Source organism: Oncorhynchus clarkii, chromosome 20 (assembly GCF_045791955.1).
Source record: "Oncorhynchus clarkii lewisi isolate Uvic-CL-2024 chromosome 20, UVic_Ocla_1.0, whole genome shotgun sequence".
Taxonomy (NCBI): domain Eukaryota; kingdom Metazoa; phylum Chordata; class Actinopteri; order Salmoniformes; family Salmonidae; genus Oncorhynchus; species Oncorhynchus clarkii.
In genome coordinates this window covers 6178561-6191204 of record NC_092166.1, presented here as the reverse complement: position 1 = coordinate 6191204, position 12644 = coordinate 6178561, and the positions used below count along the sequence as shown (strand labels likewise).

The 12644-nt window shown below is 44.5% G+C and overlaps 1 protein-coding gene across 1 annotated transcript in view; it reads right to left on the bottom strand.

The window, feature by feature from the left end:
- LOC139377219 (F-box and leucine-rich repeat protein 7) overlaps window positions 1–6286 on the bottom strand; it is a 68706-nt gene extending 62420 nt beyond the window's left edge. Inside the window, exon 1 of the mRNA XM_071120219.1 lies at window positions 5835–6286. Coding sequence (XP_070976320.1) covers window positions 5835–5871 — 37 coding nt within the window. The 5' untranslated portion in view covers window positions 5872–6286. The remainder of the gene's footprint in view (window positions 1–5834) is intronic.
- Between the last annotated feature and the right edge of the window lie 6358 nt (window positions 6287–12644).

Genomic DNA, 12644 nt, shown 5'->3' with positions numbered 1-12644 from the left:
TTTTATACTGTGTTTGTGGGTCAAGCCCTCCTCACTACCCAAAATTATACTGTGGACCCCACTCCATAATAGTTTTAGTCCATACTCCTGCTGTCCATAACGTCCCGAGCGGTCATTAAGGAGGGTAACCTATCTAGGGACGCTAAGGAGGTGGACTAAAACGATTATGGAGTGGGGTCCACGTCCAGCGCCAGAGCCGCCACCGCGGACAGATGCCCACCCAGACCCTCCCCTATAGGTTCAGGTTTTGCGGCCGAAGTCCGCACCTTGGGGGGGGGGGGGGGGGGGTACTGTCACACCCTGACCATAGTTTACTTTGTATATTTCTATGTTGTGGTTGGTCAGGGTGTGATCTGAGTGGGCATTCTATGTTACATGTCTAGTTTGTCCAGTTCTATGTTCGGCCTGATATGGTTCTCAATCAGAGGCAGGTGTTCGTCATTGTCTCTGATTGGGAACCATATTTAGGTAGCCTGGGTTTCACTGTGTGTTTGTGGGTGATTGTTCCTGTCTATGTGTTTTCACCAGATAGGCTGTTTAGGTTTTCGTTACGGTCTTTATTTTGTAGTGTTTGTATTGATTCGTGTTTTACGTTTGTTTATTAAAACATGGATCGAAATCTACACGCTGCATTTTGGTCCGACTCTTCTTCTCATATAGAAAACCGTTACATGCGTGATCGTGAGAAGAGAGAGATGTCGTGTGGGGAAACGGCTTTTTTCACTCGATCTGTCCAACTTTTCACCTCTAAAAATCTAAATAAAACACTACAAAGGGTTTATATAATGTGTCATTACATACCTTTTTTGAAGGTTTGTGTTGAATTTGAATCGTGCTTTTAGGGCGGTGCTAAAGTGATCTTCAGAAGTAAACAGCGGCTTTGAGAGTCATGATGGCTTGCAGTGACGATGCAAAAAAATGACTAGGTATCCCCCCCTTACCCTGTCCCTTTCTTGTTTTTAAACGATGAGAGAAGTGCCTGGTGTAGGGAGACTAAGACAGAATGAGTTGCTTTATGCGTGCTGTACGTTACGACGTGACACGTCAAGATGTAGCGTACAGCATCGGAGAGGCCCGTTTTTTAAATTACTTTTCTCCAATACTACAGAGCCGTTACCATGAATAGAAACTTGGTTCACACCCCAGATTCTGATGTCAACACAGTCGCTACAGTCCCATTAGATTTCATTGCAGCCTCGTTTGAATGTCGCGGTTGCGCAAATTTGTACGGAATGGCGTTCATCACTGTTAGTACGAAATCGGGGGAACTATTGGCACAGTAACTGTTGTCCTTATGACCAATAAGCATACTACATACTCAACTTACATCACAAATAGTAGCGTTAGTACGGTTAGTATGAGTATTCGGACACAGCTACAGTGTGACGCCAAGCAAAAATCAGCGCACATGAATACCACTCATTTCAAACAGCTGTCAAAACCAGTCCCCTAAAAGGTATGACAGATGAGGCCATTGAAAGTGTAAAAAATATAAATAAATTTGACAATGGCAACAGAGAAGCATATTTCTTTATTTTTTTGCTGTTATTTTAGGTTTTCCCTGCATAAAAGTAGAATGAGAACGATTGAAACACTAATTTTTGTCTACGAGGGTTAGTTCGCCCCCCCCGCCCCCCCAAAAAAAATTAGGCCTATACGATTTTCCACTTTTAACTTGGCTGTTGTCAAACAACAGACCATTTCTCCATATTTGTGCAATTCAGTTACTTACAGCAGCCTCTGGTTAGCATTACCGTATACAGGACCTGACATAATTGAAACCAAGAAGACCATATAAAGCAGGAACATGGCCTTAAAGTAGCTCCAAAGTAGTTTGGATTTCGTTGATATCATTAATGATAATTTCCACTGTGCATAACACTTGTCAGCGATCTGCAAAATCTGTAACATTTTGTTGCAAGTGAGATACAGTGCATTCGTAAAGTAATAAGATCCCTACCCTTCTTCCACATTTTGTTAAGTTATAGCCTTATTCTAAAATGGATTAAATGATAAATCTACACACAATACCCCTTAATGACAAAGCGAAAACATTTTTTTCAAAAAACCTGATTTTAAACCGAAATGCCTTATTCAGACCCTTTGTTATAAGACTCTAAATTGAGTTCACGTGCATCCTGTTTCCATTGATCACCCTTGAGATGTATCTACAACTTGATTGTGGACCACCTGTGGTAAATTTAATTGATAGGACTTGGAAAGGCTCTCACCTGTCTAGATTTGATAGTGCATGTCAGAGCAAAAACCAAGCCATGAGGTCAAAGGAATGGCCCGTAGAGCGTCGAGACAGGATTGTGTCAAGGCACAAATCCGGAGAAGGGCACCAAAACATTTCTGCAGCATTGAAGGTCCCAAAGAACATAGTGGCCTCCATCATTCTTAAATGAAATAAGTTTGGAACCACCAAGACTTTTCTTAGAGTTGGCCACCAGGCCAAACTGAGCAATCAGTGGAGAAGGGCCATGGTCAGGGAGGTGACCGATGGTCACTTTGACAGAGCTCCAGAGTTCTTCTGTGGAGATGGGAGAACCTCCCAGAAGGACAAACATCTCTGCAGCACTCTACCAATCGGGTCTTTATGGTAGAGTGGCCAGACCGAAGCTACTCCTCAGTAAAATGCACATAACAGAATCCACTGGGATTCTCTGCCTCTAACCCTATTACAGGGGCTGAGTCACTGGCTTACTGGTGCTCTTTCATGCCGTCCCTAGGAAGGGTGCGTCACTTGAGTGGGTTGTCACTGATGTGATATTCCTGTCTGGGTTTGCGCCTCCCCTTGGGTTGTGTCGTGGCGGAGATCTTTGTGGGCTATACTCGGCCTTGTCTCAGGATGGTAAGTTGGTGGTTGAAGATATTCCTCTAGTGGTGTGGGGGCTGTGCTTTGGCAAAGTGGGTGGGGTTATATCCTTCCTGTTTGGCCCTGTCCGGGGGTATCATTGGATGGGGCCACAGTGTCTCCTGACCCCTCCTGTCTCAGCCTCCAGTATTTATGCTGCAGTAGTTTGTGTCGGGGGGCTAGGGTCAGTTTGTTATATCTGGAGTACTTCTCCTGTCTTATCCAGTGTCCTGTGTGAATTTAAGTATGCTCTCTCTAATTCTCTCTTTCTCTCTTTATTTCTCTCTCTCGGAGGACCTGAGCCCTAGGACCATGCCTCAGGACTACCTGAAATGATGACTCCTTGCTGTCCCCAGTCCACCTGGCTGTGCTGCTGCTCCAGTTTGAACTGTTCTGCCTGTGGCTATGCAATACTGACCTGTTCACCGGATGTGCTACCTGTCCCTGACCCATTATTTGACCATGCTGACAACCATTGACCAACATTTGAACATCTTGGCCATGTTCTGTTATAATCTCCCCCCGGCACAGCCAGAAGAGGACTGGCCACCCCTCATAGCCTGGTTCCTCTCTAGGTTTCTTCCTAGGTTTTGTCCTTTCTAGGGAGTTTTTCCTAGCCAACGTGCTTCAACACCTGTATTGCTTGCTGTTTGGGGTTTTAGGCTGGACTTTGAAGGGCTATATAAATAAATTTTATTTGATTTGAACAGCCCGCTTGGGAAAAAAAGGCACCTAAAGGACTCTCAGACCATGAAAAACAAGATTCTCTGGTCTGATGATACTAAGATTGAACTATTTGGCTTGAATGCCAAGCTTCAAGTCTGGAGGAAACCCTGGCACCATCCCTACGGTGAAACATGGTGGTGGCAGCATCATGCTGTAGGAATGTTTTTCAGCGGCAGGGCCTGAAGACTAGTCAGGATCGAGGGATGGACGAACGGAGCAAAGTTGAGAGATATTTTAATCAAATTTCTTTGGTACTTTTAACCCTTTTTCTCCCCAATATCGTGAAGATATCTCACTTCCTGTTTTGATTTCTCCTCAGGATTTTTCTAAATCGGTAGTCACAATCCTGTCCCATTGCTGCAACTCCCGTACGGACTCGGGAGAAGCGAAGGTCGAGAACCGTGCGTCCCCCGAAACACGACCCTGCTAGGCCGAACTGCTTCTTGACACACTCCTCTCTTAACCTGGAAGCCGTACAAACGGCAACCGAGGTCAGCTTGCAAGTGCCCGGCCCGCCACAAGGAGTCACTAGATAGAAGAAGGACATCCCAGCCGGCCAAACCCTCCCCTAACCTGGACAACGCTGGGCCAATTGTGCGCCGCCTCCTGGGACTCCCGATCACGGCCGGCTGTGACACAGCCTGGGATCGAATCGGGTTGATCCCACACAACAGGAGTGGCTTCGGGACAAGTCTCTGAATGTCCTTGAGAGGCCCAGCCAGAGCCCGGACTTGAACACAATCGAACATCTCTGGAAAGACCTGAAAAAAGCTGTGCAGCGATGCTCCCAATACAACCTGACAGCACTTGAGAGGACCTGCAGAGAAGAATGGGAGAAACTCCCCAAATACAAGTGTGCCAAGCTTGTAGCGTCATACCCAAGAAGACTCATGACTTGTAATTGCTGCCTAAGATGCTTCAACAAAGTACTGAGTAAATGGTCTTAATACTTATGTAAATGTGATATTTCCATTTTTTTTATATATTTACACATTTGCAAAAATGTCTATAAACCTGTTTTTGCTTTGTCATTATGGGGCATAGTGTGTAGATTTATGGGGGGGAGGGGGAGGGGACTATTTAATCAATTTGAGAATAAGACTAACGTTAACAAAATGTGGAAAAAGTCAAGGGGTCTGAATTACTTTCCAAATGCATTCTATGGGAAATTTCTAATGCTACATACAGAGTCAAATCACATCGAGAAGACCAACAAGAAGATAACATGTATATTCTTCATGCTTTAATTTATACAAAGGGTATTTCTGAATCTGTGTGTCTATTCTTTGCTGAACTGTCAAAAGATGTCCATCACCAGAACGGGTGTGATCATTTCCACCACTAGAACAGGTCAGATCATTTCCACCACCAGAACAGTCAGATCATTTCCACCACCATAACAGGTCAGATCATTTCCACCACTAGAACAGGTCAGATCATTTCCACCACCAGAACAGGTCAGATCATTTCCACCACTAGAACAGGTCAGATCATTTCCACCACTAGAACAGGTCAGTTCATTTCCACCACCAGAACAGGTCAGATCATTTCCACCACTAGAACAGGTCAGATCATTTCCACCACTAGAACAGGTCAGTTCATTTCCACCACTAGAACAGGTCAGTTCATTTCCACCACTAGAACAGGTCAGTTCATTTCCACCACTAGAACAGGTCAGTTCATTTCCACCACCAGAACAGGTCAGTTCATTTCCACCACCAGAACGGGTCAGATCATTTCCACCACCAGAACAGGTCAGATCATTTCTGAGTTCTGGTGAGAAAGGTTAAGCTTTTCAGATGCTGCTCTATGGGATGTGGTGTGATCTGTTTTCTTTAAATCAATAATTCAAACTATTTAAAATGAATAGAACTTTTAGTCGGTTATACCTGAGATATACCAACGACAAGGCTACCAATGGCCCAATGTAAATCAAATGGCAGGAAGCTTGGCACCGGTGATGTACTGGGCCATACGCACTACCATCTGTATGAAATGTAATGTAAATCGAATTTAGATAGGCATATCTAGGACAGACAGTTTCAGATCAAATCAGCTTTTTTTCGGGATATAGCAATATTTCATAGCTATACATAACTGGCGACACTGTATAAAGAAAGATCAGGTCAATTGTGTAGCCTGGATGATTATATTACTGAAACAATGTAGCCTGCAAAATGGTATGACGTTGCCACAAGTATGGCTTCAGAACGTACTGTAAAACTCGTTCCTTTTCTCCAGTTGCACTTACCCTCACTCCCACTTTGTTTCCCATTGTTCGCACCCATCCTGTGTAATGCATTATCTATTCACAGAGCTCGGAGGTATCCATCAAATAAAAAGTATTCCTACAAAAACGTGCGCGTTATATGAGGAGAAATGCGCGTGGATCCTCTTTTTTTTCCCCAGCGGAAGATAGTCCCCCAAAAAACGTTCTTCTCAAACCATAAATCCAAACATAGTCAGCATGTCATTACAGATATTTTTTTACTGAATACATTTTGATTTTAAACTAAATTCTTACAAGACGTGCAGGTAATAGTGCACGATTCCAACAACTGTTGAAGGCTAAAAATGTATTTTATCTCCGAGTGTTACAAATGGAAACTTATTCGCATCCAGTATTTGATATAAACAAAACCCGAAACTTGTTGCGTCAAGACGCAATGCCACCACTCCTGCCGAGTATGAAACCGTTACCATTTAGACATACTTTCGGCGGCCGCGAGAGGCAACGGCGATTTGCTGTAAACCCCCCCTTTCCCCGGTGTCAATAGCCTACCATAGGAATGAGGAGAGGTAGGCTACAGTTTTAAAGAGACAGTGGACCCAAAAAGAAGTAACAACCCATGATTACGTTGATATTATCCAGATACTTAAATAAGATCTTGGAAAATGAACTCAAAGATTGTTATAATATTCATTGGGGATTTTGGCGTAGCTGCAGAGGTGCACCACATGAAGCAACTTGGACAGTTGCTTGCAACAAAGTTGCATTTGGGTTTGCTCCCAATCATTGGTTGTCTCTTTAAAAAAAATGCCTGCAACTTACTTGCAACTCATTACACGTTGTAGCAAAGTGAAGTGCACCCGTGTGTGCATGCGCAGATACTCTGTGTGACATACATGAGAGAAAAGTATGTATGTAACAGATTTTGGGGTATCGTGGGGATCGGCTCCCCCTGGTGGACAGTTTCTCATCCAGTGATCCAGACATCCAGGCCAAGGTCCAGTACCAGCAGAGCTGAACCAGTGGTCAAACTGTCTGGGCCCGTGTGAACAACCCGAGGGATAGAGGCCCTCCACTGCATGTGCGGTCAGCTGATGTACTCTTATATATATAAAATATATATATATATAATAATAATATATAGAAATATATATATTTTTAATTATATATATATATATAATTTTAAAAATATATATTTTTATCTATTATTATTATTATTATATTTTTTTTTTAAATATTTGAACATTAATTTTACTAGGCAAGTCAGTTAAGAACAAATTCTTATTTACAATTACGGCCTACCCCGGGCCAAACCCGGACGATGCTGGGCCAATTGTGCGCCACCCTATGGCACTCCCAATCACGGCCCATTGTGATACTGGCTGGAATCGAACCAGGGTGTCAGTAGAGACGCCTCTAGCACTATGATGCAGTGCCTCCGGGAAGTTTTCAGTAAAGCTTGTGCTACCTCCCTTCCTCCACATCGTCCTTATGATTGTGCGATTTTACCTGCTCCTGGGCACCACACCGCCTCGAGGACGGATTTATTCCCTGTCTGGCCCTGAGACCAAGGCTATGGAGGAGTACATTGATAACTCTCTGGCGGCTGGAAGCATTCGCCCTTAGCCCTCTCCTGCCGGCGCAGGATTTTTCTTTGTGGGAAAGAAGGACAAGACCCTGCGTCCATGTACTGATTACCGGGGTGTCAATGACATCACAGTCAAGAACTTTTCCCCGCTACCACTCCTCTCCTCAGCTTTCGAACCTCTCCAGGGGACAACCATATTTTCTAAACTGGACCTCCGAAATGCCTACCACTTTGTTCGGAGACGCGAAGGAGACGAGTGGAAGAGTGCATTCAATACAGCAAGTGGACACTATGAGTGCCTGGTCATGCCGTTTGGACTCACTAACGCTCCTGCTGTCTTCCAGGCTCTGGTTAACGATGTGCTCGGGGACATGTTGTATCGTTTTGTTTTTTTGTGTACCTTCGACGACATCCTGTTTTTCTCCTATTCTGCCCAGGAACACGTTCTCCATGTGTGACAAGTTCTTCAGGAGAACCAGTTGTTTGTTAAAGCCGGAGAAGTGAGAGTTCCACCGCTCCACAATCACTTTTCTGGGATACGTCATTTCCGAAGGGAATGTTCAGATGGGATCTGGAAAAAGTGAGAGCAGTGGTGAATTGGCCCCATCCAGGGTGCAGCTACAGCGGTTTCTGGGGGTTTGCTCATTATTACCTCCATTTCTTTCGGGCTACAGCAACCTGGCGACTCCCCTCTCTGCACTCACCTCTCCCAAGGTACCGTTCACTTGGTCCCCAGAAACAAACAAGGCTTTTGTGGATTTGAAGCAATGATTTACCACTGCCCTCATCCTCATCCATACGGATCTGACCCATCAGTTTGTGATGGAGGTTGACGCTTCCAGCGTGGAAGTAGGGGCCGTTCTTTCCCAGCGATCCGTAAAGGAACAAAAGCTTCATCCCTGTGCCTTCATGTCCCATTGTCTCAACTAGGTGGAGAGGATCTATGACGTTGGCAACCGGGAACTCTTAGCAGTAAAGATGGCCCTGGAGGAGTGGAGGCATTGGCTGGAAGGGGTGCAACATCCATTTTTGGAATTTGGAATAACTCCACACAGCCAAGCGCCTTAACTCTAGACAAGCCCGGTGGGCTCTGTGAATCACTAGGTTTAATTTCACCATCTCCTACCGCCCAGGGTCCAAAGATGTGAAGCCGGACACCCTTTCCCGCCTGTACAGTTCCGCTCCCACACCCTCGGAATCAGAGACCATTCTCCCTGCCTCATATTTTCCGGCTGTGGTTGTCTGGGGTATTGAGGCTCTGGTTCGCAAAGCACAACTTTCCCAGCCAGACCCCGGGGGAGTCCCGGCTTACCGGATGTTTGTTCCCGATTCGGTCCGGTCCCAAGTCCTGGAATGGGCTCACTCCTCCAGGCTTACCTGTCATCCTGGTGCTTGCATTACCTTGGCTTTCCTCCGCCAGCGCTTCTTGTGGCCCACCATGGCTCCTGATGTCTCGGCCTTCGTCACCACATGCATGGTGTGTGCCCAAAGCAAGACTTTGCAGCAAGCTCAGTCTGGTCTCCTTCAGCCACGTCCTGTTCCTCATCGGCCCTGGTCTCATATTTCCCTGGATTTTGCCACTGGGCTTCCTCCGTCAGATGGCAACACCACCATCCTGACGGTGATTGACAGGTTCTCCAACGCCACCCATTTCATCCCTCCTCCTAAATTACCTTCAGCCAAGGAGACAGCCCAGTTCATGGTGCAGCACGTCTTCCAAATCCATGGACTCCGTTCGACATTGTCTCGGATCGGGGTCCTCAGTTTTCGCCCCGTTTCTGGAAGGTGTTCTGCACCCTTATCGGGTCGTCGGCCAATCTGTCCTCCGGATTTCATCCCCAGTCCAATGGCCAGTCGGAGTGAGCTAATCAAGATATGGAGACGAAACTCCAGTGTCTTGTTGCCAGTAACCACACCACCTGGAGTCAGCAACTGGTCTGGGTGGAATATTCCAGGAACACTCTCCCCTGCTCAGCTACTGGACTACCTCGAATGCTCCATGGGAAATCAGCCCCCGCTCTTCCCAGAACAAGAAGCGGAGGTCAACATACCTTCAGCCAAGATGTTCGTCCGTCACTGTCGGCGTACCTGTAAAAGAGCCTGGGCAGCTCTTCTCAAGACAACCTCCAGATGTCGTTGACAAGCAGACCGCCACGGACTCTGGCTCCTCGCTATCGGCTCAGGCAGAGGTCATGGTTGTACTGTCACACCCTGGTCTGTTTCACCTGTCCTTGTGATTGTCTCCACCTCCTCCAGGTGTCACTTATTTTCCCCAGTGTATTTATCTCTGTGTTTCCTGTCTCTCTGTGCCAGTTCGTCTTGTATGTTTTCAAGCCAACCAGCGTGTTTTTTCCATGCTCCTGTTTTTTAGTATCTTTTTCTAGTCTTCCCGGTTTTGACCCATGCCTGTTTTTTTCTGGACTCCGTACCCGCCTGCCTGACCCTTCTGCCTGCCCTGACATCGAGCCTGTCTGCCACTCTGTACCTCCTGGACTCAGAATCTGGTTTTGACCTTTTGCCTGTCCACGACCATTCTCTTGTCCACTCCTTTTTGATTATATATAAACTACAAAGACTCTAAACATCTGCATCTGGTTCTCGCCTTGTGCCCTTATAAAACCTGTGGTTGTCAGAGGTGACATCTGAAGAGGCCGTAAACCTGTGGTTGTCAGAGGTGACCTCTGAAGATGGTGTAAACCTGTGGTTGTCATAGGGGAGCCCCGAAGATGCCGTAAGCCTGTGGTTGTCAGAGCTGACCTTTGAAGAGGCCGTAAACCTGTGGTTGTCAGAGCTGACCTCTGAAGATGCAAGGTCAGAACCCTCTGAAGAGGAAATGCAGCTCTTGGACACACAGGAAGATGAGGTTTGACTATTAGATGTTCAACATTTCTTTTGAAAATAATATTTAAAAGATGCACTATGCAGAAATTGCTCTGCCATTTCCTGATTCCTAAAATTATAATAGTTTGGTTAATTTCACTTTATTTGACAAAACAAGCAAGTATAGTGTAGAGAATTATTATACCATCTAAACCGATGTGAAATATGTTTTCCATAACCAATAACATTGCATTTTCAGCTGTTTGAAGCTGGTGTACAAAACCCAAAGTAAAAGATGCAAAAACTAAACTTAAGAACTGGAAGCATAGAAAAATTGCACATACTTGCAAATACACCATAGTGCCCTCCAAGCTCATCACTAAGCTAAGGACCCTGGGACTGGGCACGACAAAATGTGGAATAAGTCAAGGGGTATGAATACATTCTGAAGGTATTGTACATATTACCTCAAATACCTTGACTAACCCATACCCCTGCACATTGACTCGGTAACTGGTACCCCTTGTATATAGCCTTGTGGTTGTCATTGTATTACTATTTTTCCTTTAGTTTATAAAGAAAATGTTTCTTACTTTTTGTATATTCTGCATTGTTGGTGAAGGGCTCATAAGTAAGCATTTCACTGTAAGGTCTACTACACCTGTTGTATTCAGCATTTCACGGTAAGGTCTACTACACTTGTTGTATTCAGCATTTCACGGTAAGGTCTACTACACCTCTTGTATTCAGCATTTCACGGTAAGGTCTACTACACCTGTTGTATTCAGCATTTCACGGTAAGGTCTACTACACCTGTTGTATTCAGCATTTCACGGTAAGGTCTACTACACCTGTTGTATTCAGCATTTCACTGTGAGGTCTACTACACTTGTTGTATTTCACTGTGAGGTCTACTACACCTGTTGTATTCAGCATTTCACTGTGAGGTCTACTACACTTGTTGTATTTCACTGTGAGGTCTACTACACCTGTTGTATTCAGCATTTCACTGTAAGGTCTACTACCCTGTTGTATTCAGCATTTCACGGTAAGGTCTACTACACCTGTTGTATTCAGCATTTCACGGTATGGTCTACACATGTTGTATTCGGCGCATGTGACAAATACAATTTGATTTGATATGAATCACATTAAATAAATCATCTTCAGAAATGACTTTGTCAAAGCAACTGGGGCTTTATAAAGATAGTGAAACTTGGAGAAATGTTGGGATTAATTGGGTTAAAATCTTCCTAGAAGTGACAAAGGGTTGACTGTCCCTCCGTTGAGTTTCGGCACTTTAGCAGGCCTTTATTTATAATAAAAATGGCCACTTCATTTAATAACAGGCTTTTAAAATTCAATATCGGTTCATCATTTCTACCTAAAATATCAAAGGGATTTGCAAGAGGCACTCTTTTTGTGGAATGACCCATTGTAATTGTATTGTATTGTATTGTATTACACCCTATAAACATTTTCTGGTTTCAGACGATCCCGCAGGTGAAGAAGCCGGTTGTGGAGGTCCTGAGCTGGCGTGGTTACATGTGGTGTGTGGTTGTGAGGGCGGTTGGACGGACTGCCAAATTCTCTAAAACAATGTTGGAGGAGGCTTATGGGAAAATGAACATTCAATTTCTGCACATTTTAGAGTGGCCTTTTATTGTCCCTAGCACAAGGTGCACCTGCGTAATGATCATGCCATTTAATCAGCTTCTTGATTTGCTACACCTGTCAAGTGGAAGGATTATTTTGGCAAAGGAGAGATGCTCACTGAAGGGGATGTAAACAAATTTGTGCTCAACATTTGAGAAGAAAATAACTTTGTGTGGATAGATTTTTTTGGGGGGAAATCTTTTATTTCAGCTCATGAAACATGGGAGCAAAACGTTACATGTTGCTATTATATATTTGTTCATAAATGCTTCCAAATTTCAAGGCCCCCCCCCCCCCCCCAAACAAAAGTGATGTTAGCTGATGAAGATTATGTCATAGTCCTGAGATCTTGTATGTTTTGTTCTAAGTCTGTTTACAGCAGACCTTATTTTCAGCGTTTTTCCAAAACCCATACAAAAACTGAATTCGTTTCTCCAAAGGGTTTGTTCAACAGAACCATGGCAGAGTCAGTGCCTACAAAAAGACAAAATTACTATTACTCTCAATTGTGGTCATGGTTAGAAGGGAACCAGTTGTCTGCTGTGTGTTGAATTGTGTAGTTGTGATTTTTTTTTTTTTTCATTTTCAAAGAGGCTGAATTTTCGGTGGAAATAGCACATACATTGATGAAAATGCGTTCACTTGTGATTTGTAGATTCAAATAAAGTAAGCCTATTTTAAATGGTGTGAGAGTAGACCTACTTCAACTCCAAGGTAGATGGCGACAGAGGTATTTTTTCCCCACTGTTTCACTGCATTCTGCTTGA